Genomic DNA, 27,622 nt, shown 5'->3' on the forward strand with positions numbered 1-27,622 from the left:
TGACTAAAGTTTGTCCCACACTCCTTGCACTGATAGGGCTTCTCTCCTGTGTGTTTTTGCTGATATGTGACAAGATTGCCTTTGCCCCTGAAGCTTTATCCACAGTGGGTCCACTCAAAGGGCTTTTGACCAGTGTGGATTCTCTCACGCAAGGTTAGACTGCCTTTTTGCCTGAAGGATTTTCCACAGCCCTGACACTCACAGACCCTCTGCCTCACTCCAGGTGAATCTTCCTGTAGTGTCTTTGACTCTGGGGATTTTTGTTCCAGCTTCTGTCTTCTGAAAGCATTCTGGCAATCCCTTTCAGAATCCTGCGGCCTCGGAGTGAACATGTTTGTGTTGGGCTTCTGTCCTCACGTGCACTGAAAAATGCTACATTTGGGGCATATCTGCCACGGCAATCCAGCAGGGTAGCTGTTGGAAATCCAAACATGTCCACGCCTGTTGTATGACCTTCCTCACCACCTCTTCAAATGATTCTTCCACGGGCTGTTCTTGAACACCACAGTGGCGCTTGCCCACAGACAGACAGAGGCTAGCACGAGCCAATAGCAGTGCCAGCACAAGCGGACCAAACTACAACTCCCAGGAGCCCGTTTGTTTATTTTATGTATTTATTCATTCATTCATTCGTTCATTCATTTCATTTATTTGTTTTTAAAGTAGGCTCCATACCCATCGTGGGGCTTGAACTAGCAACCCTGAGAATTCAGTTGAGAGTTGCATGCTCTACTAACTGAGCCAGCCACGCTCCCCCATATTGTATATTTAAAAAAATACTTATCTTGGGGGTGCCTGGGTGGCTCAGCCAGTTAAGCGTCTGACTTCGGCTCAGGTCATGAGCTCATGGTTCGTGGGTTTGAGTCCCGTATCAGGCTTCTGTGCTGACACTCAGAGCCTGGGGCCTGCTTCGCATTCTGTGTCTTCCTTTCTTTCTGCCCCTCCCCTGCTCATGCTCTGTCTCTCTCTCTCTCAGAAATAATAAACATTAAAAAAAAAAAATACCTTTCCTGGGGCACCTGGGTGGCTCAGTCAGTTAAACGTCCCACTTTGGCTCAGGTCATGATCTTGCGGATTGTGAGTTCATGCCCCGCATCCGGCTCTGTGCTGACAGCTCGGAGCCTGGAACCTGCTTCAGATTTTGTGTCCCGCTCTCTCTCCCCCTACCCACTCTCACGTTCTGTCTCTCTCTCAAAAATGAAGAAACATTAAGAAAATTTTTAAGACCTATAGTTATTTATTTTGAGAGAAAGAGACGGCAAGAATGGGGGAGGGGCAGAGAGAGGAAGAGATAGAATCCCAAACATGCTCCACACTGCCAGCACAGAGCCCGACACGGGGCTCAAACCCACGAAACCATGAGATCACGACCTGAGCCAAAACCAAGAGTCCGACGCTTAACCGTATGAGCCAGAAATGCCCATCTTTCAACATTAAAGTGGCTATGAAAACTGGAAACGTGGAAACATGGAAGCAATTTGGGGAATAAGAGAATTATATCTTCCATCTCATGCTCCCCTGGGCACACACTCAAATCCATTGAAAGAGCCGCATGGGCCTCCTGTGCTATGATGCTTGTTTTTCACATTTTCATTCCTTTGCTGGGCAGGTATAGTTGAATTTGCATTAGTTACACATGCAAGTGATGCAGGTCCTTAAGACTCTACAGATGTGTTTCCACCTCTTTTCTTCTGGGGCTCACTTGACCTGTCCTGTCTGCTTCATTCTTCCCTGTTCATTCTATGGACAGCTTTGGTGGGTCCGTGGCAAGCCATGTCCATGGAAAAAATAGCAGCCTCAGTTCCTCAGTTCGGATGAGCAACCCAAATTCCAGCTTCCAGGAGAGAAAATCTGATTGGCCGAGCCTGGGTTAGGTGTCCACGGGTCCATCCAGCTCTGCTCTGTGGCATAAAGTCACATAGCACAGATGTGGATTCTGGGGTCCCACCTCTGTGGGAAGGGGGCACTTTCTTAGAGAAAGAGGTCATGATAGGATGGAAAGGTACCCCAAAAGGTGTCAACTGTAGAAGCAAAAAGGAGCAGCCATAGAAATATATTTTATAAATATTTCTTGACTACCTGACTGTGTGCCAGGCAGTATTCAAGGCCAGGACTTGGCTAATTTTTTCTGAAAAGAGTTGGGTAGTATATTTTAGGCTTTCTGGCCACATCTAGTATCTCTTGCATATTCTTCTTTGTTTGTTTTTGTAATTCTTTTAAAAAATAGATAAAAGCCATTTTTTACACATGGACCATACAGAAACAAGCTGTGGGCTGGTTTTGGCCATGTATGCCGAGTTCTAGGTTCTGGGAATAGAGCAGTAATTGAAACAAAAATCTCTACCCTCTCGAGGTTCAACATTGTATTAGGGGAGAGAAATGCAACAGATAGGATAAAGAAGTCAATTTGATAATATAGTAGAAGATGTAAGTTTTATAAAGAAAAATAAAGCAGGGGCGCCTGGGTGGCTCAGTCGGTTAAGCGTCTGACTTTGGCTCAGGTCATGATCTCGCGGTTCGTGGGTTCGAGCCCCGCGTCAGGCTCTGTGCTAACAGCTCGGAGCCTGGAGCCTGCTTTGGATTCTGCGTCTCCCTCTCTCTCTGTTCCTTCCCCTGCTCTCACTTTGTCTCTCTCTCTCTCTCTCTTTCTGTCAAAAATAAATAAAGATTAAAAAAGAAAAAAGAAAAAGCAAGCAATATTCAGTAGGAAGATGAGGGAAGGTTACCTGTGAGCAAAGACTCATTGAAGGTGAGGAAACTGTCCCAGGCAGAGGGAATAGCAAAGGCCATGAGATGGGAATGTGCTTGGGAGGCTCCAAGAACAACCAGGACACCAGTGTGGCTGGAGAGAAGTAAATAGGGGTGGAAGTAGTAGGAGGTGAGGTCAGAGAGAACCTGGGAATCCAAGTACTTAGGGACTTGGAGGCCATAGTGAGGACTTTGGCTTTCCCTCAAAGTGAGAAGACAAGTCCATTGGAGGTTTTGAGCAGAGGGGTGATCATCTGATTTATGTTTTTAAAAGGATCCCTCTGGCTGCTATTAGCCTGTGGAGGGGGCAAGGATGGGAGCAGGGAGGCCAGGTAGGAGGCTACCGCAAAATCCAGATGAGAGGTGATGGTGGTTTAAACCAGGGTGGAAATCAGGGCACCTGGGTGGCCCAGTCGGTTAAGTGTCTGACCTCGGCTTAGGTCATGATCTCATGGTTCGTGAGTTTGAGCCCCCCGTCGGGCTCTGTGCTGACAGCTTAGAGCCTGGAGCCTGCTTTGGATTCTGTGTCTCCCTCTCTCTCTCTTCCCCTCCCCTGCTCACTTACTCACACGTGTGCTTGCTTGCTCTCTCTCTCTCTCTCTCTCTCTCTCTCAAAAATAAATAAACATTTTAAAAAATTTGAAACCTGGGTGGAAATCCATGAACAGCCATGAGAGGCCATGTCCGTGTGGACAGAGTTTGGGGAAACAGTTTGCATCCAAGATAGAACAGGGGTCTCAGCCCTGCCTGTCAGAGCTCCTCCATTCTAAAGCTTCCAGGGGGCTTTCCTGCCCTTCTCTCTGTGTCTCTCCTCCACCTGCCGCTGCAGCCCCTCTGTGTGACTTTGAGCCTCTGCTCCCAAAGCAGGTCATGTCATAAGTCAGGGGTTGTAGACCTGCTACTCTTGGGTTAATTGTCCATCTCTGTTGGCTGTGGGGTGGGGAGGGAAGGATCAGATGGTACACATAGAGCTGCTGTCCCAACAGAAGCCGTGGGCACCCTCTCTTGCTTCAGAAGGAGGCTGTGGACAGGTGGGACTTTGGAGCCTTGGCCTGTCCGACATTCAGTACTCCCGTCCTCCTTTTATGTCACATGCACTGAGTGCCTACTCTGTCAGGAGCCAGGGATACAGAAGCAAATCAGACGTGGTCCTTCCTTGAGGAACTCGCGGTTTGGGGAAAACTGACTTGGAAACAAGTCACTTCAGTCCCCTGGGAGACTTGCTGTAGCAGAGGTCTACAGGTGGCCTGGCGATGGTGGGGGAGGCAGGGTGGATAGGGGGTGCTAGATTAGCTTGCTCTGGAAAAGTGACTTCCCAGTTTTCTCCAGCCGTGGAGCCCGTTTTCCGCACTGAAATCTCACCTGGATCCCCAGCATGTCTAACTGGTGAAAGAGTAGTTGCATGTGGTTGAACTGGAGCGTAGGAAGCCCAGATAGCTCCTCAGAAAGCCTCCCTGTCGCTGCCCATGGGCTGTGGGGACAGCCCCCTGGCCGCCCAGAATTCTGTGGAAGAGCAGGGTCAGGAGGAGAGGTGTGGCAGCAAGGGCGAGGTAGGGTTAGGTAGGCGGTTCAGAAGAGAACTTTGAAGGCTGGGAATACCTGCCTGGGGGATGGGAGAAGGGCTTTTGCATAATCAGCAGGACAGTGACTTAATGAGCGGGATGAGTCAGGGAGACCATGATCTGGAGGAGTCTTTCACATCTCCCGCCTTCCTGGACACAGGGAAAAGGTGTTCCGGCAAGACCGGGGGGCCCGGCCAGATGCCACCAAAGTGCTTATCATCATCACTGACGGGGAAGCCACTGACTCAGATCAGAACATTGACTCAGCCAAAGACATCATCCGCTACATCATTGGGGTACGGGCCCTGGCCCCTGGCTTGTCCCCTCTTTCCTCTCCTGTTCCTGAACCCCCACTCCCCTTTCTCCTTGGGGCCAGGGCTTTGTGAAAATATTAGAAAATTGGTCTGTGATTCTGGGAATGCCAGCTCTCCACTCTTTACTCCCTCACAGATCGGAAAGCATTTTGAAACCAAGGAAAGTCAGGAAACGCTCCACAAGTTTGCCTCAAAACCTGCAAAGGAGTTTGTAAAGATTCTGGCCACGTTCGAGAAGCTTAAAGATCTGTTCACTGAGCTGCAAAAGAAAATCTATGCCATTGAGGGTGAGTGGCTGACCCGGGGAGAGAGAGTCTGGGAAGTTGTTTACAGAAACACTTAGAGACACAGTAATAATAACGCGCGCTTATGGAGTAGCTAATGCTGTGTCAAGAGCTCTCCTGGAATAGGACCTCAGGAGGAAATTTAGGAGAGGATGCTTTAAGGACCAGCCTCTGTTTCCCTCTGAAATTCCATCTTCTTTGGAAAGCTCAGCTTGGTCTGGGGTGGAGCCAGAATTGACCCCTATTTTGCTGGTGTCAACCGAGGGCTCTGGAAAGACTATAATTCCGCCCCCTCCTCTGCCAGCTCCCTCATTTTTACTTATCTTCAAATTACTTAAGACGGGCAAGTGGACAGCGGCTGAGCGCAGGGAGCCCATGGGCCCTATTGGCCCAGAATAAAAGGTTATGACTGTAGCCTCTGGATAGAACACTTGCCTTGGAAGGGTAATTCCCCAGGAATCCTAGTCTGCTGAAAGGTACATGATTCTTTCTGGGAAGGCCCCTTTGCTAGGACACAGGCTTGGTGTTCAGTTCAGTTGAAGAAGCAATGTATATATCGATTTTTAAAATATTTATTTATTTTTGAGAGACAGAGTGAGACAGAGCACGAGCAGGGGAGGGGCAGAGAGAGAAGGAGACACAGAATCTGAAGCAGCCTCCAGGCTCTGAGTAAGGCGTCAGCCCAGAGCCTGACACGAGGCTTGAACCCACAAACCGTGAGATCATGACCTGAGCTGAAGTCGGACGCTCAACCGACTGAGCCACCCAGGCTCCCCGAAGCTATGTATATATAACGGGATTGGGTAGACCACTCAAGAATCCACTCTGTCGGGGGGCCTGGGTGGCTCAGTTAGTTAAGTGTCTGACTCTGGATTTTGACTCAGGTCACGATCATGAGTTTGAGCCCCTCATCAGGCTCCAGGCTAACAGTGTGGAGCCTGCTTCGTATTCTCTCTCTTCCTCTCTCTCTCTCTCTCTCTGCCCCTCCCTACTCTTTCTCTCTCTCTCAAAATAAATAAATAAATAAACTTAAAAAAAAAAAAAAAAAAGAATCCGTTCTGCCTGTGCTGTGTGACCTCAGCCAGGTCAGTTTCTATCCCTGAGGCTCTTTCTCTGCTGAATGGGGATAATACCAATCTCACAGCACTGGAAGGTTTAACTGTTGTTTTAGTTTCCTAGGGCTGCTGTAACAGAGTACCAAAAACTGAGTGGCTTAACGCAACAGAAATTTACCATCTTGCAGTTCTGGAGGCCAGAAGTCAGAAATGAAGTGTTCGGCAGGGGCGTGCTCTTTCTGATGGTTCTAGGAGAGAGTGCTTCCTTGCCTCTCCTAACTTCCAGTGTTCGCCCACAGTCCCTAGCATCCCTTGGCTTGTAGCTGCATCCCTCCTGCCACCTGGCCATCTTCTCTCTGTGTGTGTCTGTCTCTCTGTGTCCAAATTTCCCTTTTTTATAAGGACACCAGTCATATTGGATCAAGGCCTACCCTGATGACTTCATTTTAGTTTAATTACACTGCAAAGACCCTGTTTCCAGACAAGGCCACATTCTGAAGTACTAGGGGTTAGAACGTGAAAATATCTTTTTTTACAGAACACAGTTCAGGCCCTAACCACTGCTTAGCAAAGTGCTTGGTACCTCATAGGCTGTGTACAAATCGAGCTCTGATCCCCTATCCTGGCCTGCCTTTCCTCATGCTCCAGATCATATTTTATTTTATTTTATTTTATTTTATTTATTTTATTTTATTTTATTTTATTTTATTCTATTCTATTCTATTCTATTCTATTCTATCTTATTTTATTATTATTTTTTTTAATCCTAAATCTGTTTGTTGGGATAGTTCCCCACTCATGTTGACTCGGGGCTTTTAGTGCTGCTTCCATCTGAAGGAGCATCCTTCCGTGAGCCTTGCTTGTCCTTCTGTCGGCTGGCACAGGACGGTGGAGCAGCCCCAGACAGCACCACCGTCTGCACGTGGCTGAACATGGTCGTGATTTTGTAGCATCCTGGGCGCTTCACGCCCGTGAAGTAGGAGTTGGGGCTCTGCACCAGGCACTTCTTCTTGGGCTTCCTCTCCTCCTCTTCCGGGGACGGGGGCAGGAGGTCCTTCGCGAGAGGCATGTTCTCTTGGGCAGGTCAGCACTGCCAGAAAGTCTCCAGATCGTATTTCAGATGTCCCTGCCTCTGACAAGCTCTCACTGAACTCGAGTCTAGGTTGGGTGTCGCAGTAATGGCTATGTGTTCCCTATCCTGGCCCCCGAGACTTCCGTTGTATTGAATCATCCGCTCCGTGTCTGCCTCCCACCCCACACTGTGAGGTCTGTCATGGCAAGCATTGTGTCTGCCTTTTGACCGTTGTATCCGTGGCACCAAATATTTAGTTGTTCTAAACATTTATTAAGAGTGAATGAACAAATCTTCACGGTAATCAGTGCGTTTCTTGAAAGCTTACAAGTAATAGACAGTTTATCTATATCATTTAATTCATTGCTCTCAGGAGCCTTGCAAGGCTGGTGGGATGATTTTCATTGTATTAATTCATGCTTGCACAAACCAGGTACCGGGGGCCATGAACAAGGCACTCAGGGGTAGTGTCAACATGGAGCTCGTATTCCGGTTGGATAAAGAAAAAAAAAAACAAACAGGATAATTAGAGATTATGATAAGTGCTATAAAGAAAATGAATAAGTTGGATAGAAAGGTTTATGGGGGAGTGGGGGAAGCCACTATAGATAGGCTTTTCAAGGAAGGCCTTTCTAGATGCCTTTTTGTTTTCTTTAATGGAGATGAAATTCACTCTGAGATGACATTTGAGCCAAGACATGAAAGATGAGAATCAAACAGCCATGTGAGGAATGTGGGCAAAGAGCCTTATCATCAGTTCAGGGGCCCGGCGGTGGGGGATGGGCAGGCAAGCTGGAGGAACAGAAAAAGGTCACGGTGATAGCAGTGTGGTGAGTAAATGAGAGAAGGTTGGAGAGAGAGGCAAGGGCCTTCCATTTCCTCATCAGTAGCTTGGGTTTTAATCCAAAGAGTGATGGCAAGGGTGTCTGGGTGGCTCAGTTGGTTAAGCATCCAACTCTTGATTTCAGCTCAGGTCATGATCTCATGGTTTGTGGGTTTGAGCCCTGAGTTGGGCTCCATGCTGAGAGTGCAGAGCCTGCTTGAAATTCTTTCTCCTTCTGTCTCTCTGCCCCTCCCCACCCCTCTCAAAAATAAATAAACATTTAAAAATATGTTTTTTAAATAAACAACAAAGAGCAATGGCAAGTAATGAAGAGCTTTTTAAGAAAGGGAAATGTGTGGTCTGATATACATTTTTTAAAAAGATTACTCCAGGGGCACCTGGGTGGCTTGGTGGGTTAAGCATCTAACTCTTGGTTTCCACTCGGGTCATGATCTCACAGTTCGTGAGTTCAAGCCCCACATCGGGCTCCTTGCTGTCAGTGCAGAGCCCTCTTGGGATTCTCTCTCCCTCTCTCTCTGGCCCTCCCCCTCGTGTTCTCTCTCTCTCTCTCTCTCAAAATAACTAAATAAATAAACGTTAAAAAGAAAAAAAAGAAAAAAAAGAAAGATTACTCCAGCTTGCTCTGTGGAAAATAGACATGACAAGAAGAAAGAAGTCAGAGACCAAGTAAGTAAGCTGCTGCAGTAGCCAGGCGAGGGAGCAGAGTGGCTTGGACCCTTGTGGTGGCAATACTGACCCTTCAGAGAAGGGGGCAGACGCATTGAAGGTAGAACCATCCTGACTTGGTGATGTGTTGGAGGAAGAACAGGAAGGGGAGAATCAGTCTGGTTCGCCAGGAGGGGTGGGGGCTCCAGCCCTTGCAGCGGGGAAGCCTGAGCGGGAACAGAACTCCAGGGCTCCATCTAGGCCGTGCCGAGTCTGGGGCTTGTGCACTTGTGCCTAAGTCACTGCCCAGTCTGACTGTGATGTGGGCTCTTCCTTCTGTGTCCGAAGGTCGGTCCCATGCTTCTTTCTCAGTCTTTTCTCCAATATCACTGTCCCTGCTGCTCCCTGGGGGTCCACCCATGCTCTTTACCTTGTCCCCCAGGCACGAGCAAACAGGACCTGACATCCTTCAACATGGAGCTGTCCTCCAGTGGGATCAGCGCTGACCTCAGCCAGGTGAGTGGCGGGCCTGAAGCAGGGGGCTGGCGGACGTTATGGGAATGTGGCTGAGCCCGCTCATCTCCTTCCCTGGGCAGGGTCATGGTGTCGTGGGGGCAGTCGGAGCCAAGGATTGGGCTGGGGGCTTTCTAGACATGGATGCCAAACTGCAGGATGATAGATTTGTTGGGAATGAACCGCTGACACCAGAAGCAAGAGCAGGATATTTAGGTAAGTACTTTTCTTTTCTGCTGGGTTCTTTTGATCTTAGGGGCCAGAGTCACTGAGACCAACTTTCAAAATAATAATGAAAGCAATTAATCAACCAGCATGAACAAACTCAGAGTTTAAATATAGCCGTAACATTCTTAATTTTTCCCCTAGTAGCCCCTCTGCTGTGTAGTAATCATGTTTTTATTCTCTGTATTTTATGATGGTTAGACAGCGGGTTTTTTAAAAATTTTTTTAATGTTTATTTATTTTTGCAAGAGAGAGTGAGAATGTGCAAAAGGGGGAGGGGGAGAGAGAGACACAGAATCCAAAGCAGGCTCCAGGCTCTGAGCTGTCAGCACAGAGCCAGACATAGGGCTCAAGCTAAGAAACCGTGAGATCATGACCTGAGCCAAAGTCAGACGCTTAACTGACTGAGCTACCCAGGTGACCGTGATGCTTGGACATCTTGAGGCCTTATGAATCCTGGAGAGACTGCCCCTGCCAGAGCTAGCTAGTTCCCACAGAGAGTAAACAAGTGACCTGTGAGCAGGCTTTCCACATGCCAACCAGCCAGCCCTGAGCCTGTATTCCCAACCACCTCCTTTACCATACCTTTCACACACCAAGCCCATATTCTCCCTGACCTAAATCTCTAGTCAGCCATGGACCAGCTCTATAGACCAGAGCCGGCCAACATTGTTCAAACCATCCCATCCTAAGCTTGCTCAAGCTGGCCTATGCTACCTCACATTCCTTCCTACCAAAAGCACAATAAGGGCTCTGGGCCATTTTCTCCTCTCTCCTTCTGCTTCCTCACTGACCCTGGTGCTTCTGCCACGTGGCCCTGCATGGCCTGTCGTGCCCATGCCTCCTGCTATGGAGAGCTGTGCATAATAAACTTCTTTCAATGGCAGCGAACCTCTCTGTGTCATCTTTGCGTCTTACCCATAAATTAAATCCCGGGTACATTTTTTTTTTTAACATTTACTTCTTATTGAGAGATAGAGACAGACAGAGCATGAGCATTGGAGGGGCAGAGAGAGGGGGAGACACAGAATCCAAAGCAGGCTCCAGACTCTGAGTTGTCAGCACAGAGTCCGATGCGTGGCTCGAACCCACAAACCATGATATCATGGCCTGAGCTGGAATCAGACGCTTAACCGACTGAGCCACCCAGGTGCCCCTTTCATATACCCTTCTGAGGGAGACTGCTCTCCACAATTTTTTCTTTTTTCTTTCGATATTCTTTACTGAGTATTATGTGTCAGGCACTGTTTTCTTGTTTTTTCCTTTTTTTATTTTAGAGAGAGAGAGCGAGTGAGCATGTGAGTCGGGGAGAGGGGCAGAGGGAGAGAAAGAGAATCTTAAGCAGGTTCCATGCTCAGTGCGGCACCTGATGCTGGAATCGTGATCTGAGCCAAAATCAAGAGTTGGGCGCTTGGGGCACCTGGGTGGCTCACTCGGTTAAGCATCCAACTTCTGCTCAGGTCATGATCTCATCGTTCATGAGTTCGAGCCCCACGTCAGACCCTGCGCTAACAGCTCAGAGCCTGGAGCCTGCTTTGGATTCTATGTCTCCCTCTCTTTCAGTCCCTCCCCTGCTCACACTCTGTTGGTCTCTCTCTCTCAAAAATAAATAAACCGTAAAAAAAAAATTTTTTTTTAAGTTGGACACTCAACCAACTGAGCCATCTGCATCAGGGGCATCAGGCATCACACGGGTGCCCCTGCCAGGCACTGTTCTAAGTGCATGGGATGTATTGACATATTTTATCTTAGTTTATCTCATTTTATTCTTATAACAACCCTGCGAGTATTTTTATTACCTTTATTTTATAGATGAAGGAGCTGAGCCCAGGAGAGTTTAAATAACTTGCCCAGGGTCACAAAACTAGTAGGTGGAACCCAGGTAGTGTAGCCCCAAAGTCTGTGCTGGTAACCACCACACTTACCCTATAGCTTCTACCCTAGTGCCTTCAGGGTGCTTTTGTGTCCCCCAGTATACTGCAAGCTAGCTGGCGGTTTCACTCACTGAAGAAGAAATAACCTGAAGTTTAATCTCTAGTTAAGCACCTGTCACATTAGACACACACACATACACACACACACACACTGCATATATACATAATATATATATGGAGAGAGGGAGGGAGGGACAGAGGGATGTGATTATAGATATGTATATGTATAGATACATATATGTATATATGTATGTGTATTTTATATGTATATATAGGTATATGATTGCGTATATATAACTTTGTGCCAACTATACTTCAAAAAGAAAACTTTCAACTCCTGCTAAAAAAATAAAAATAAAAAATAAATATAATCTTGGGTGCCTGTGATGCCACTATCCTTCAGATCTTAGTTTAGATATCACTAGCATAGCACTAAGCATTTTATATCCGTGGTCTTCTTTAATCCTCAAAACCACCTTATGAGGTTCCTATTATCCCATTATTTAGATGAGAAAACTGAGTCTACAGCTATACCACCCTGAACACGCCCGATCTCGTCTGATCTCGGAAGCTAAGCAGGGTCGGGCTTGGTTAGTACTTGGATGGGAGACGAGAAAACTGAGCCTCAGTGGCGAGGCATAATCGATTCAAGATCACACAGCTAGGAAGTATCAGCACAAGGAATAATAACCTCGTCTCTGATTTCAAAGGACAAGTTCCTAACCCCTGTGCTTCAGGAATGTTCACGAATGAATGGGAAAGTGGCTCAGCCTCTTCGCCCTTCCTGTCTGTGCCATATCATCTCGGTTGTCTCTGTTTTCTCACTCACTTGCAACTACTCTAAGCAGAGAAGATGAAATTGAGTCAGTCATCTCTTGAATCAGAGTATTCCTACTAGGTGGATCTTGGCTCAAGCCCAATCCCTGGTCCGGTTTCCTGCAGCATTTCCTCAGACATTCCAGCAACGAAAAAACCTTGCCGCACACACTAGCAATGAAGTAGGAAGATAGCCTGGAGTGATAACTTCAAACAAATTTTTTTCAGGTCTCCTGCTGTATTTTTAATGTCCGCGCAGATTTTGCACTCTTCTTGCTAATATATCTCATTGTATTTTTTGATTTTTAAGAAGTGTAGGGGCGCCTGGGTGGCTCAGTTGGTTAAGCTTTGACTCTTGATCTCAGCGCAGGTCATGATCTCACAGTTCATGAGATGGAGCCCTGTGTCGGGCTCTGCGCTGGTTGGGATTCTCTCTCTTTCTCTCTCTCTCTCTCCCTCTGCCCCTCCTCTGCTCCCGATCTCTCTCTCTCTCTCAAAACAATAAAGTAAAAACAACAACAAGTCAAATGTGTAGTCTCCCTTACCAACCTTCAGGTCAGCTGAGCCTCAGGAAGATGTGCCATGGTTACCCTGTTCTGCATGGCTGCTCTTTCCTTGCATGTTGTCCAGTTTGGCAAATGCAACCTTCGACCAGGATGGCGGGATTTGTGCCACGAGAAGCATGTGGCTGCTCTTCTCAGGAGAAGGTTCTCTGGCTGTTTCAATGTAGCTTTGCTACTAACCCAGTTTTCCAGTCTCTGCCCTGTTTGCCCCTGGGTTTTACCTTTTTGCAGCAGCCATTGTGTTCCTAATTCCAAGCACCAGCCCCCTCCCATTCTCTCATTCTCTCCCCCCACCCCACAGGTTACACTGTGACCTGGCTGCCCTCCGACAAAACGCTCACATCGCTGCTGGCAGTTGGAGCCCCCCGATACCAGCATGTGGGGCGGGTGCTGCTGTTCCAGGAGCTGAAGGGCAGAGGACACTGGAGCCAGGTCCAGAAAATAGACGGGATCCAGGTGAGCACGGCCCTAGGGGATCAGGGACGCATGGGGCACTGGTCATGCTCCCTGCCGTCTGCTAGCAGGCCCTGTGCCAAGCACTGTTAGGTTCGGTCCTCACAAAGCCCTCTGAGGTAAGCTTTGTCACCTCTACTTCCCAGTTGAAGAAACTGAACCTCAGAGAACCCACCTTGTCCTAATTCATACAGGTGCTAGGAGGGGGGAGTCCAGGACTTCAACCTTCATTTGAGGGATTGGAGTAAGATGGACATGGTCCAGCTGAGGGGAGGCAGGTGTCCAGCTCACAGGTGCTTCCTCAAACGTCTTCCTCTCCCTGCAGATTGGCTCTTATTTCGGTGGCGAGCTGTGTGGCGTTGACATGGACCAAGACGGGGAGACAGAGTTGCTGCTGATTGGAGCCCCCCTGTTCTATGGGGAGCAGAGGGGAGGCAGGGTGTTTGTCTACCAGAGAAAACAGGTGGGGACCAGGACCCTGACCTGAAGGGGTGGGAGAAACAGATCCCCCGGCCGATCCAGGTCCCAGCTATTCTGAAAGGCTTTCTCTGTCTGATCATGGTGAATCAGATCTTTAGAACAACCGACAGATAATCGCTGATCCTTGGGTGGGTGGGCTGTGTGCAAGTGTCAAACCTTCTGTTTATAAGAGACCTCATTTGGTCCTCCAAGTCACCTTTTGAGTAGCTCTGAGCTTTCTTTCATAAACGGGAGCCCTGCTGGGTCACTTTCCAAAGCCCCAAGGTCACACAGACAGCAAGGGGTGGAGCTGGGCCCTGAGCCCGGATGAGTCTGCCAGCACCATACCGATTCTTTGAGGGACCATGTCTGACCTTTCTTCAGCGTTCTTCCTGTTCACGGTGCCCCACCCTGCGAATGCTTGCAGAGTGACTGAGTGACCTGTCACTTTGCTCCTTCCCAGCTGGGGTTCGAAGTGGTCTCAGAACTGCAGGGGGATCCTGGCTACCCTCTCGGGCGATTTGGAGCAGCGATCACAGCCCTGACCGACATCAATGGGGATGAGCTGGCGGACGTGGCTGTGGGGGCCCCTCTGGAGGGGCAGGGGGCTGTGTACATCTTCAACGGGCAGCATGGTGGGCTGAGCCCCCAGCCAAGCCAGGTGAGAGGCACCCTGCCCGCCAACCAAAATCTCTTCCCAGGCACCCAGAAGCCTCCAAGCCCAGACCCCACTCCCCAGCCCAACTCTTCCTCCCACTCTGGCCTGTCCTCTCCCTAGCTTAGCATGAATTTTTCTCTTGGTCTCAGCGGATAGAAGGGGCCCAGGTGTTCTCAGGAATTCGGTGGTTTGGACGCTCCATTCATGGGGTGAAAGACCTTGGAGGAGATGGCCTGACAGATGTGGCTGTGGGAGCGGAAGGGCAGGTGATCATACTCAGGTAAGACGGGACTGCTAATCATCCTTGGAGCAGTTACTATGTAGCAGGACTCTTTTGGTCTTCCCCCAACCCTGTCACATAGGTACCCTTCCTATACAGGCTTCATGTCTTACTCCAGTTTATTTATTTATTTATTTTTAATGTTTATTTATTTTTGAGAGAGAGAGACACAGAGCACAAGCTAGGAGGGGCAGAGAGAGAGGGAGACACAGAATCTGAAGCAGGACCCAAGCTCCGAGCTGTCGGCACAGAGCCCGACGTGGGGCTCAAACTCACAAACCGTGAGATCACGACCTGAGCCGAAGTCAGACGCTTAGCCCACCGAGCCACCCAGGCGCCCCTGTCTTACTCCAGTTTAAACAGCTACAATTCAGTGACAGACTGGGATTTGAACCCAGGCCTGTCTGACATTAAAGATCCTGTGATGGCTTTAGAACCTGGTCACCTGGATTCAGGCTGAAGCTCTGCCATTTACTTCTTGGATGATCGCACCCCAGTCACTTAGCTTCTCAGGACCTCAATTTCCTCATCTTTGAACTGGTGAAGACATTTCCTGTCTTGACCATATCTTAGAGTTACTGGAGGCATCATGTAACATCATATAGTGAATAGACATTTACTGAGCACCTGCTGTGGAGGGCCGGGAGAGCGCAAGCGGGAGAGGGGCAGAGAGAGGGGGACAGAGATCCAAAGTGAGCTCTGTGCTGACAGGCTGACAGCAATGAGCCTGATGTGGGGCCCTAACCCACTAGCCACTAGATCATGAGCTGAGCTGAGGTCGGACACTCAACCGACTGAGCTGCCTAGGCACCCTAGCACCTACTGTGTCTTAATACTGAACCAGCCATTGGGTACAGACTGTGTAGGTGGGGAAATATATAATACAAGATTAAACACACAAGTAGGTGATTGCAAATTGTGGTAAGTGCCATGGGGGAAGTGAACAGCGTTCTGTGAGACAGAAGACTAGGGGAGACTTATTCTAGATCGGGTGGCCAAGAAAGGCTTCTCTGAGGAGGTGATATTTGAGCTGGGACTTGAAAGATGAGAAGGAGCCAGGCTTGCAGAAATCTGGGATGAGAGCTTTCTAGGTAGAAAGCGCAGGATGTGCTGAGGCCATAAGGCAGGCAAACGTTTGACTTGGCGGGAACGTCAACCAAGGGAGAGGGTGGGAGGAAATAAGAGTGGAGAGGCAGCCAGTGTGGCATGGATAGTAACAAGTTTGGATTTTATTCTGAATATCATGTAGCATCAGTGAAGGGTTATAAGCATGGAAGTAGCTGCCTATGTTTTCTCTTTCTGAAAGCTCATCCTTCCGTGTGGAAAGCGGATCAGAAGGTTGCTAGAAGAAACCGGGAAGCCCTAGTGAATTATAATTATTATTACCATTTCAAGGAGACAGGGACGTTTCAGGAAGGAGAGTCCTCTGGACTCTGGTGGTTGGAGTCCCAGGTCTGACTGGGGACTGCATTGGAGGCCGAGAGTGAGAGAGCTGGTGGTTTTCTGCCCTGCAGCTCCCGGCCTGTAGTAGATGTCCTCACTCTGATGTCCTTCTCCCCGGCTGAGATCCCAGTGCATGAAGTGGAATGCTCCTATTCAGCCAGTAACAAGAAGAAAGAAGGAGTTAACATCACAGTCTGTTTCCAGGTTAAGCCTATTACCCCCCAATTTCAAGGTCAGTGCCATTCTCCTGCTCCCCAGAGCAGCTGCCCACCCCAGATGCAGGCTTATGGCCCCAGGATCTGCCACCATCCAACTCCTGCCTTTTCACCCTGCCCAGGGCACCTGGTTGCCACCCTCACTTACACTCTGCAGCTGGATGGCCATCGGACCAGAAGCCGGGGGCTGTTCCCAGGAGGTAGACGTGAACTCAGCAGGAACACAGAGGTCACCCAAGACGAGTCCTGCATCAAGTTCTGGTTCCACTTCCCGGTAAGGGAGCCATAGAGCTGCTGTGCGAAGTGAGGGGGCGGCAGAACTGACTGCAGTGACAGGAGACACTGGGTGCAAGGCACAGCTCGGTCACGTCCCATGGGGTCACAGGTCTCTTGGATCTCTCTATACTATCATTTCCTCTACTGTGTAATAGTGGTAATAATACCGTTGCATATTTTCTCTAGTCCTTAATCTATGTACATCGGTGTTTTCAACATAATTACCATTGTAAAATACTTCCCATTTTTCCCCCTTTTCCCACCCATCATATATCAATGCTGCTACCCGGCTTTTCATAATTATTTTAATAGCTGCAGAATATTCAGTCACGTGTGCATCCTTATTTCCCAGGTACATGGTCATTTATTGCTAACATCCATCACAGAAAAAGTTTGTTTTTTTTTAATACCATTTGAACAACTGCCATAATACCCAAATTCTGTTTGCTTCTAACAGTCCTGTGTGAAGTAGGGATGGTGGTAAATTCTTCCAGTCTTTTAAATATTTCATAAGAGACAGAGTGTGGGATTGGTGTATAAGATTTTGAAATTTGTTTTCAATTTTTTGTTGTGGGAAGTTTCAAATCTATAAAAGCAGGAAAAAAATAGCTTAATGAACCCCCAAATACCCATCGCCCAGTGTCAACAATTCTGAGCTCACTTTCTCAGCTCGTTCATAGCTCCACTCAGTTCTCTTCTGCTTCCTTGCACCCCCCACCCACTCAAAGATTTGGAAATTTTCAACATAAATCTTCCAGAGAAGAAGCAGTATGTTATGATGGGAAGACCTTAGGCTTGGGAATTGGATGGACTGGGGCTCACTTCCTAGTGCTAGTCCTTAGGAAACTTGGGTCATCTCTTTTGAGCTCATTCTCCTCATCTCTAATGTGGGAATAATAATGCCTACATCTTCGGGTTGGTAGGAATTCAGGTGAAGATGATTTGAGTGCCTACAAAGTGCCACTGTGAGGGACCAGTAATAACATAAAAGGCCAATCCCCAGCTCTGTTCTTGAGGAACTAGGATATTCTAGTTATTCTAGAATATTCTTTTCTAGTGCATACTTCGATAATGGCTGCCTAGAGCGGCCTGGCAGAGATTCAGGGGCTTTGGTCAGGACTCAGTGGGAAAAGTGGGGTGGTTGGTTGGTGGTGTCTGCCATGGGAATTGGGGCTGAGGGTGACACTCGTGCTGAGAAGTGACCCCGGACATTATAAACACCAGATACTAGAATCTCATCATTTGTAAAGTATAGGCAAGGTGAGCATTTAACTGGAAGGTTAAACTCACAACACAGGTGGTATTCTCATCACCCTCAGGTGTGCATTCAAGACCTCATCTCTCCCATCAACGTCTCCCTAAATTTCTCTCTCCGGGAAGAAGAAGGGACACCAAGGGACCAATGGCTGGTAAGAAGAGATCACCTAGGGGAATTGATAGGAAACTGGGGAGAGGAGAATTTCAGTTTAGCAAGACTGTATCATAGAGGAGTCTTTGGTTTTGAGTAATAGAAACCAAATACAGCTCACTTCAGCAGGAAGGGAACGAATGGGAGCTTGTATTTGGCCATTCAAGACTGGGAAGAAAGGGAGCCAGGGTGGAGGCGCCAGGGGCTCTTGAGGGGAAGGGATAATGGATGGACTCTTCAGGGCACGGCCCCTTCGGTGAATCTGCTCCAGGTCCTTGCCAAGCGTCAGCTTTACACCTCACCAGGCCCCTAGCGCTGCTCAAAGTGTACACTCGAGGGGGGACACGGCACCCTGCCTAGCCTTACTCGTGGGAAGACAGGGCGCCCTGATCCGCCTTCCCACCCGAGCATATCCAGTTGAGAGCAGGTAGTTCCCTCAAAGCCAAATTGGGGTGTTCGTCATGGTGTCAAAGAAGAGGAAAACAGTATCTACCCTCATCTGCCGGACCGCATACTCCCTACCCGGGGCCAAGGCCAGATCTCATGTCCTCAAATCCTTGACACTCAGTGGTTTAGCTTCTGTCTGAAGGCAGCAGGGTCTGGTGGAAAGAGCCTGGGCGCCCCAGCCTGAAGATGTGGATTGGTTTTTCCTGGCATGAGCACATATGAGCAGGTTCCATCCTTCTCTGGGACTGTGTCCCCATCTGTAAAAGAAGTCCCGACCTTATGAGGCCTCTTCAGAGCTGGAGCGCGGTGGCTGCTAAGTGCACTCTTTCTCGTGGCTTTTGGCAGCATGCACTGAGTGCTCCCCCACGCACGCTCACTCTCCTGAGATCTGATGAGGACGGTGACGTGCTCACCAAAATTAAAGCCCTCCCCCCCCCCCCACCAGACGCTCATCATGCACTTAAGGGAAGTTGCTTGAGCACCTGCCTGTGCTAAGCCCTATTCGGGGCACTAGCTCCACTGGAGTAGACAAAACATGGTCCCTCCCCGGAAGGGGTTCACAGTCTGCTCTGGAGGCCAGACGAGTCAACAGACAGTTACAACATGCTGTGATAAGGCTGTGGTAAAGTTAGATACAGGGTGGCGGTACAATCTCACGCCACATGTTTGGGGGATAAGGAAAGTCTTCCCACAAGACGGGATCCTTAACGTCCCCAGCTAGAGAAGGGGGGTGGGCATTCAGCAAGATGGTGTAGTGTGAGCACAGGCAGTAAAGATGCCTGAGCTTGTGGGTTTTGGGAGCACGGCTCACTAGAAAGGGTAGAAGAGCACACCCCTTCCCTTTAAGTCTAGTTCCTGAGGGGTGCCTGGGTGGCTCAGTTGGTTAAGTGTCTGACTTCAACTCAGGTCATAACCTCGTGGTTCGTGGGTTCGAGCCCCACATCAGGCTCTGTGCTGACAGCTCGGAGCCTGGAGCCTATTTCAGATTCTTTGTCTCCCTCTCTCTCTCTGTTCCTCCCCCACTCATGCTCGCTCTCTCTCTCTCTCTCTCCCTCAAAAATAAATAAACAAAAAAAGACTAGTTCCTGGAAATCCACATGATTCTTTCATTTACATCTCATTGGTCAGAAATTGGTCATATGGCCACACCTAACTGCAAGGGAGACGGAGAAACAGAGTCTCCTGTCCAGGTGGCCATATGACCAGATAAAAAGTGGAGGCTCTATTTTAAGGGCAGATAGTGAGGAAGGATGTAAGGAGACAGCCAGCAGTCTCTGCCGTTGACACTAATTTTTTTTAAGTTATATATTTTGAGAGAGCAAGCGAGAGAACTCGAGCACAAGCAGAGAGAAGGAGAGACAGAATGCCGAGCAGATTTCACACCATCAGCCCAGAGTTGATGCGGGGCTTGAACTCATGAACTATGAGATCATGACCCGAGCCGAGATCAACAGCCTGACGCTTAACCAACTGCATCACCCAGGAGCCCCAATTTTTTTTTTAAGCCAAGCTGTGTGGAGTAGGAACTCAGGGTACAAAAGAGACCTGAGCCCAGAGTTGACAAGAAAGGCTTCCTGGGGGGAGCGTCATTGTTTCTGGATCTTTCAGAATGAGTAGCTTTTTGGGTAGGTGGATTGAGGAGAGGCAAAAGGAGCAGCATAAGGAAAGGTACAGTGGTACGTTCAAGGGAAATGCGGAGGTGGGCTTAGCTTCTGGTAGAAGGACAACTGAGCAAGACAGAGACCCAGAATGCCCATTTGGGGACTGGCTGCAGTCTAGTGGGTAGCAGGAATCTGTGTTGAGCGTGGGTGGGAGCAGTCAGCAGAGGCTGCCGGGACTCAGGAGTCTGGTGGTTATTTGGCGGGTGGCCTGCAAGTGGAGGCTGGAGTCCTTCTAGAGCATTCAGCTTATAACTCATAAACACTTCTATGACCCCATTACCCTCAGGATAAAGTCCCAACTTTCAATCGTGGCTTGCAAGGCCCAGGGGAACCTAGACCCTGCTTCCATCTCCTGCCCCCGACACACAGCACAGCGGCTCGTCTGAGCATCTTCTTGTCACGTGCGCAGGCTCAACCTCCTGCCTTGTGCCTTTGTGTGGGGCCGTCCATTCTTGCCCCTCTCCATTCTCTTCATCTGGCTCTCTCCTGCCCATCCTTTAGATTTCAGTTGAGATCTGTTTCTTCAGGAAACTTCCCCGATCCCCATGTCAGGGGTAGGATTCGCTTCTACATGCTCTGAATATACCTGTATCTGTCCCATCAAACACTTGAAGATACCACGTCATTTCTCCCACCAGACTGGGGGCACAGCAGTGCAGTGTGTCTGTTTTGTCCTCTGGTGTATACCTGGTGCCCATAACAGGGCCTGGCCCAGAGCAGAAGCCCTGGAAATGTTGGGGAAAACTGGCCTTGATCTGAGAAGAGATGGAACTTTTCAGCAGGGAGATGGGGTTCGCAGAGGAGAAGCACAGTAAGAGCTAGTCATAGGCAGGCGAGCCCAGGGAAGGAGATGGGCTGGGAGGAGCTTTGGAGCTGCTGTGTCAAGGCCAAGATCTCCTGTTCAGGAGAACGGACACCCTGAGCCTCAGCTTTCCTCGAGGAGCTGCTGCCCGAGGGCTGCACAGGGTGGCCTTGGGCCGAGTCAGAAGGGTGAGGTCCCCCTGGGCAGGCGTTGGCTCCTAGGAGGGGCCAGCCAAGCCAACCCAGCTGAGCCCCAAGCCCTGAGCCCTCCTTCCAGCCCTCCTCCAAGAGTTCTGCTGCCTCGACTAACCTGTCTTATTTCCCGGCCCTCCCACCACTCCGTGCTCAGCAGGGCCAGGACATTCAGCCTATCCTGAGACCCTTACCGCATGCAGAGACCAAGGAGGTAAGCAGGGACAAGGGGCAGCCGGAGAGGCCAGGGTCCCTCCCCAATGGGTCTGGGGCCTGAGCCTCCTAGTCTTTCTTCTTGGCCTTTCAGATCCCTTTTGAGAAGAACTGCGGGGAGGACAAGGAGTGTGAGGCGAACCTGAAGCTGTCCTTCTCCCCTGCAAGGTGAGGCTTCCAACCCCCTGGACCCTCCTGTTCCACCTGGTGTTTTCCTGAGGCAGCTCGTGTGCCAGAAAGGATAGGGGGCTTCGAGTCAGAAGACCCCCATCTGTACTCACTAGATCTGTCCTCTGGGGCTTAGCCCCCTGTCTGAGAAATTCACGTGCCTTGTGCACTCCTGGCAGGATTAGACAAGGCCACACCACTTAAAGCCTGTGCACAAGAGCTGGTTTTTGTGTATTCGTTTTTTCTAGCCTAGCAGATCCCTGCGTTCTGAAAGCCCCTGCCTGTGACCCTGCTTCCTTCACCTTGGCCCCTGTAACTTTTCTCTGGTCTTGCCCCAAGATCCAGAGTCCTACGTCTGACGCCCTCTGCCAGCCTCTCCGTAGAGCTGACGCTGAGTAACTTGAGAGAAGATGCCTACTGGGTCCAGCTCAACCTGAGCTTCCCCCAGGGACTCTCCTTCCGCAAAGTAGAGATACTCGAGGTGAGCACCCACACTGGTCCCTGCAGCTTCTGCTCCCCTCAAGGAGCCTCAGGCGGGCAGACAAGACAGCCTAAAGAGAGGCCAAAGATGGCCTGCAGAAGGTTTAGGGACACACCCAACTTTTCAGCCTGATGACCACCCTCCAGCTGTGTGCCTGTGACACAAGGTTCACCCTCTGTGGGCCTCACATTCCACCATCAGTGAGGCTGGGGACATCCGCAGGGTTAGTGAGGGGGTCACATGGAATGGAAACTGTGACACAGGCTCGTGGATCTAGTGACCAAGAAGGTGTGCATAGATACAGTAAACTCAAAGTCCTTCCCTCCTAAAGGTGACCAAAGTGTTTTTGCAGGATGGCCTGGATCGTTTTATTTTTATTTTATTTTACTTTATTTTATTTTATTTTAGTGTTTATTATTTATTTTAAGAGAGAAAACACAGCGGGGGAGTGGCAGAGAGAGGGAGAGAGGGAATCCCAAGCAGGTTCCACACTGTCAGCACAGAGCCTGACGCGGGGCTCGATCTTATGAACCATGATGTCATGACCTCAGCTGAAACCAAAAGTCAGGAACTTAACCGACTGAGCCACCCAGGCACCTCTTGGCCTGTATTTAAAAGTTGTTTTAGGGGCATCTGGGTGGCTCAGTGGTTAAGCACCTGACTCTTGGTTTTGGCTCAGGGCATGACCTCACAGGTTCGTGAGTTCAAACCCCGTGACGCACTCTGTGCTGGCAGCTTGGAGCCTGCTTGGGATTCTCTCTCTCCCTTTTTCTCTGCCCCTCCCCCACTCGCACTGTCTCTGTCTCTCTCAAAATAAATAAATAAACTTAAAAATTTTTTTAACTTGTTTTAAGCACAATTTTATTTTTTAAATTATTATCATAGAAATAATACATGATCACCACAGAAGGTTGGAAACCACACAGCAGTTTAGAGAAAACAATCACCTATTTTCCTATAACTCAGCACTTACTACTTTTAATATTTCGATGTTTATTCTTCCATGTATCTATACACGTACGTACAAATTACATTGTATATTTATTCACTCTATATTTGTTTTAACTAATTGGCATTTTGTTTTCCATATGGTTATTTTTCCTCCATGTTTAAAAAAAATTACTGTGGTAAAATATATGTAATAGAAAATGTACCATCTTAAGCCTTTTTAAGCATACGAGTCAGTGGCATTAGGCACATTCACAAAGTTGTGCAACCATCATCTGTTTGCAGAACTTTTCTATCATCTCAAACAGAAGCTGTAGACCTGTTAAGCAATAATTCCCCCTTCCCACTCCCTGTCCCTGGTAACCTTTAATCTACTTTCCGTTTCTATGAATTTGCCTGTTCTCATTTTTCACGGAAGTGGAATCATATGGTGTTGTCCTTTTGTGTCTGTTTTCTTCGCTTAGCATAGTGCTTGTGAGTTTCATCCATGTGAAAACATGGGTAAATTTCCTTTCTTTTTAATACTGAACAATATTCCATTGTATGGATAGACCATATTTTGTTTATCCGGTCATCTGTTGGACATTTGAATTATTCTTTATATAGACACATTAAATGCTTCCGGAAGGGTCATCTAGTAGAGTGATTAAGAATTTGAGATCTGGAGTCAGACAGACCTGTGTTCAGATTTCTTCTAGATCTCTGCCCTGTGGTGGGACTTGGGGAAGTCACTGAACTTCCCCAAGTCTCTATTTCCCTGTCTAATTCCATTCCCAATCTGAGGCTGAAATCTGTCCTCACAGATGATGAAGATGACTGGTTTTACGCTGCTTAGCCCAGGAGCAAGCTCATTTTTAAAAAGGTTGCCGACAGGGCACCTGGGGGGCTCGGTTGGTTAAGTGTCTGACTCTCGATTTCCGCTCGGGTCGTGATCCCACAGTTCGTGAGTTGGAGCCCCGTGTCGGACTCTGTGCCACCAGTGTGGAGATTCTCTCTGCCTCTCTCTCTGCCCCTTCCTCTCTCTCTCTCTCTCTCTCTCTCTCTCTCTCTCTCTCTCAAAATAAATAAACATTTAAAAAATAAATAAATAAAAATGGTTGCTGACTGTGTGGATGTAGTAGCGTTTTAACAATCTCACTGTATCCTCTCCTGTGATTGTGCAACACACGGAACCATTCCTATCTCTTTGAACTATTTGATCACTTTTCGTTTTTCATGATTATAAATACTGGTGCAGTGAACATCTTTGAACTAAACTTTGGCCCCACCTCTCTAAGAATGTGCCCTGGTAGGGACACCGCTGGGGACCGTGGCCCCAGAGGGTTGGTGGCCCACTAAGGGTTGGTGGCCTGGCCCACTCAGTTTGTTCTTTCTTTTCTCACATGCAGCCCCACAGCCAGATACCTGTGAGCTGCGAGGAGCTTCCTCAGGAATCCAAGCTTCTGACCAGGACCCTCTCTTGCAACGTGAGCTCTCCGATCTTTAAAGCGGGCACCTTGGTGAGTGCTTCAGGCCCCCAGGAACCAAGCCACCAAGGGGCTGTGAGCTCATGTGGGGAGGGAAGGGTGCAGGTGATGGTAAAGACGGACTCACCCCAGGTCCGACCCCAACGGGAATAACAGCCTGGACTTTGGAATCAGACAAACCTGGGGTTGGGTTACGAATGACCTTACACACGTGACTTAACCGTTTGGAACTTTGTATCCTCATCTGTGCAATGGGGATAAAGCACCATTTTCAGGGGTAACAGTGGTCTCTATTATTACAGCAGTTGGGCGTGGGGGCCGTGAGGTGCTTCATTCCCCTCTCCTCCCCTGCCAGGTTGCCATCCAGGTGATGTTCCACAAGCTGCTGAACAGCTCCTGGGGGGACTTTGTCGAGCTGCACGCCAGTGTGAACTGGTGAGCAGGCCCCCGCCGGACCCCCGCCAGCGTACCTGCCCCGCTCGCTCTCAGACTGCCGCCTGGCCCTGGCCAAGCCCTTTTCCTAACACTGCCCTCTGCCTCGCCCCAACACAGTGACAATGAGGACTCAGACCTCTTGGAGGACAACTCTGCCACCACCAGCATCCCAGTCCTGTACCCCATCAACATCCTCACCAAGGAGTAAGTCCTGAGCAGCCGGCCAGCTCTGTCCTCCCCGCCTCAGCCTCCCAGGGCACTCCCTCAAAGCCCCCTCCTTCTCTAGGGCCCCCCCACCAGGAGTAATTAGAACTGATTCCAGCCACAACCCTGACGGTTTTCAACACCCACAAGAGTGGAGGCCCTTTAAGAGTTCTGAGTCAGATCAGCAGTTTACTGATGGGAGAAAAGGCACAGCGAGTGCTGACCTTATGTCAGATGCTGTGCCGGCTGCGCTGTGCAGCTGGGGCTCCCCCCCCCAACCAAGCTTTCAACACTTTCAACGTGTCATGAGGCAGCCACGCCTCTCTCCACTTTACTGATGAACAAACAGGATCATCAGAGAAGGGAGGAGCTCATCCAGAGGTGTACAGCTAGGAAGCACTGATGAACCCTCTGAACTTGGGCCTGTCCAACTCCAAAACCCTGTGCTGGATGCCCTCCCATCCTGGGGGGTCAGACATGCTGGAAGAGATTAGGACAAGGTGTTCACAGTGGCTCTTGCCCACAGAGAACTCCTAGTCCGGTAGGAGAGGCCAAGCTCGTATGCACACAGAGTCAGTGAGTCTCAGGAGGTTATATATAACAGGAGTGACCCATGGGGATCACTAGTTGGATTTTCTCATTTACAGAAAAGAGAACGAAGCCAGAAAAGCAGAGGAACTTTCTCAGGTTGGCTCAGTGAGAAGGACAGGGACAGTGACCGAGCCAACGTCTCTGGTGCTTTGAACATAAATGCCAAACACAATGATACTGTCTGAGGTGTCGTGTGAAATTAGAGCCAGGAAAGATGATGTGGGTTGAGGAGAGATGGAAGGGTTCGTGGAGGAGGTAGGGGCTTGAACTGGAGTCTGGAGAATGAGGGGATCAGATAAGGGCCAAGGAGGAGAAAGGATGGTCCAGCAGGAAGAAGAGCCCAGGCAAAGGACGCAGCAAGCAGTGGGGTGGATTTGAGGAGTAGGGAGTGTGCAGGCTCAGGGGACGGCAGGTATGCGTGGGGCCTGGTGAGCAGGCAGGCTGGGAAGTGGGCAGGCCTGGACATGGGAGGCTTTGGACCCGACCCTCGTGGGCAGCAGGGAGCCAGTGGCAGATTCTGAGTAGGTGGGTGGCAGGATCAGACAGTGACGTACGAAGGTCCCTGGAAGGATGGGGTGGAGAGGAAGCCAAAGGCTGTGCTGTTACGCAGGAGATGAAGAACCCAGAGGACAGTGGAGACCCTCAAGGGGGGTGGGGAACCCCATGGAGCAGGGAGAATGCAGCTCCAAAGGCACATCCACCTGGGTTCCGGCCCCGTCCCGCTGCCTCAGGACGCGGGGCAACAGACTGACCCCTCCCACCAGCCTTACTTTCCCAAGGGAAACAGCAGAATGCTGGAAGGGTCACGGGGGTCATGCCTATGAGAGCGCTAGCCCAGGGCCTGGTAGCGCAGAGGCTTCCCCTGGCCCGGGGCCCCTGCTTTTCTGGAAACGGGGCTGTCGACATCTCCACTTTCTACTTCTGCTCTTCTCTCTCCACAGCCAGGAAAACTCCACACTGTATGTCAACTTCACCCCCAAGGGTCCCAAGATCCGCCATGCCAAACACATCTACGAGGTAGGAGCCCCCGTGTGAAAAGGCCCTTCTGGGCCACACATTTGTCAGCCCCGCCCTGGGGACCGAGGCTGCAGAGACCAGCGGGACACGGCCCCATCCTCAGCAAACCCAGCGCCCTCCACCTCATCCCATGATCCTTCCGGTAGAGCCTCACACGCTTCCGGTAGCGACACACTCAGCAGCTCCTTTCTGCCGCCACCCGGACGGATGGTCTGTGGGATCGCAGCACTTGGGAGAAGCTCTCTGAGAGAGAACCTAGTTTTTCATTCCCCCCGTTTAATGAGCCACTGTTCTAGTTTAGATACTTTGCTAGGTGCTGGGGCAGCCATAAGTAAATCGGAGCCCCTGACCGCTCACCCAACCCAAGTTCTGGGCCTGGTACTTTATATGTGCGACCCCCCTGTGAGGTAGAGGCGTTGCCACTCGCATTTTACGGATGAGAAATCCACAGCACAGAGAGGTCAAGTAACTTGCCAGGTTACACAGCTCATAAGGAGGAAAGGTCAGATTCGAGCACATGTTTGAATGCCCAAATCCATGTGTTTAACCTCTAAATTAACGATGTGTCGCTTCTCACGCCATATGCTTGGTGCCATGATAACATCTTTGTTGTGGTAACAAAGAAGAGGGAGGCCAGCCGCTGAGTCTAAAGCTCAAGGACTCTAAGGAGGAGTAGGCATTGACCAAACCAAGAGCATTCTTGTTTTTCTGGGGAGGAAACTGAGGCCCCAAAGAGAAACTGTCTCACCCAAGGCCGCACTGGTATCAGGGCAGGCTGGAGCAGGAACCCAGCAGGAAAGGGACCCCAGGCAGGTAGCCCCCTTAGAACAGAGGCTGCAGTCATGTCACCTGGATATGACAACGGAGGAGAGTGGCCCTCAGGGAGGTCAGATGCCCGTTTGCATTGAGAATGGCCAGTTGAGTTGGTTTCTAGTGCTGCTCAGCGGGATGGCTCTGGGTTCCCTACGGAGGTGGGCAGACCAGTCCTTTTACCACCAGAATAGTGGGAAAGACTTGGACAGGCTTGGATCCAAACCCCAACTCTACCACTCGAGCTCTGTGTGACCTTGGGCCAAGGGCTTGTCTATCCATGCCTCTGTTCCCCGCTGTGACAAATGGCGTTTGGAACGAGAACTTCCAGGTGTCGTGAGGTTTAAGTGGGTTGCTTACTCCTCATGGAGTGCTTGGCGTGATGCCTGTTAATAGCTGAGGCAGGTGTTGGGCTGTGGCC

General features: G+C 49.7%; 1 protein-coding gene, 1 non-coding gene and 1 pseudogene across 6 annotated transcripts in view; 2 read left to right on the top strand and 1 right to left on the bottom strand.

Annotated features, from left to right (window-relative positions):
- Window positions 1-27,622, top strand: part of ITGAL (integrin subunit alpha L) — a 42,401-nt gene that overhangs the window by 6,605 nt on the left and 8,174 nt on the right. For 4 of the 5 annotated variants that reach the window (XM_027051517.2, XM_015076850.3, XM_053213071.1 and 1 more), the window contains 18 exons: window positions 4,471-4,606; window positions 4,761-4,911; window positions 8,967-9,040; window positions 9,121-9,253; window positions 12,877-13,031; window positions 13,354-13,491; window positions 13,951-14,148; window positions 14,295-14,425; window positions 15,940-16,100; window positions 16,206-16,357; window positions 17,679-17,768; window positions 21,026-21,082; window positions 21,176-21,249; window positions 21,589-21,730; window positions 24,067-24,177; window positions 24,500-24,579; window positions 24,697-24,783; window positions 26,316-26,391. In XM_027051517.2, coding sequence (XP_026907318.2) covers window positions 4,471-4,606; window positions 4,761-4,911; window positions 8,967-9,040; window positions 9,121-9,253; window positions 12,877-13,031; window positions 13,354-13,491; window positions 13,951-14,148; window positions 14,295-14,425; window positions 15,940-16,100; window positions 16,206-16,357; window positions 17,679-17,768; window positions 21,026-21,082; window positions 21,176-21,249; window positions 21,589-21,730; window positions 24,067-24,177; window positions 24,500-24,579; window positions 24,697-24,783; window positions 26,316-26,391 — 2,146 coding nt within the window. The remainder of the gene's footprint in view (window positions 1-4,470; window positions 4,607-4,760; window positions 4,912-8,966; window positions 9,041-9,120; window positions 9,254-12,876; window positions 13,032-13,353; window positions 13,492-13,950; window positions 14,149-14,294; window positions 14,426-15,939; window positions 16,101-16,205; window positions 16,358-17,678; window positions 17,769-21,025; window positions 21,083-21,175; window positions 21,250-21,588; window positions 21,731-24,066; window positions 24,178-24,499; window positions 24,580-24,696; window positions 24,784-26,315; window positions 26,392-27,622) is intronic. The other variant, XM_027051518.2, reaches the window with a different exon arrangement.
- On the top strand, window positions 2,460-2,544 carry TRNAQ-UUG (transfer RNA glutamine (anticodon UUG)). The gene has a single exon. It is a non-coding gene; the product is annotated as a tRNA-Gln (tRNA).
- LOC106979095 (40S ribosomal protein S27-like) lies at window positions 6,779-7,076 on the bottom strand (annotated as a pseudogene).

This window comes from Acinonyx jubatus, chromosome E3, assembly GCF_027475565.1.
Source record: "Acinonyx jubatus isolate Ajub_Pintada_27869175 chromosome E3, VMU_Ajub_asm_v1.0, whole genome shotgun sequence".
In the NCBI taxonomy this organism is placed as follows: Eukaryota; Metazoa; Chordata; class Mammalia; order Carnivora; family Felidae; genus Acinonyx; species Acinonyx jubatus.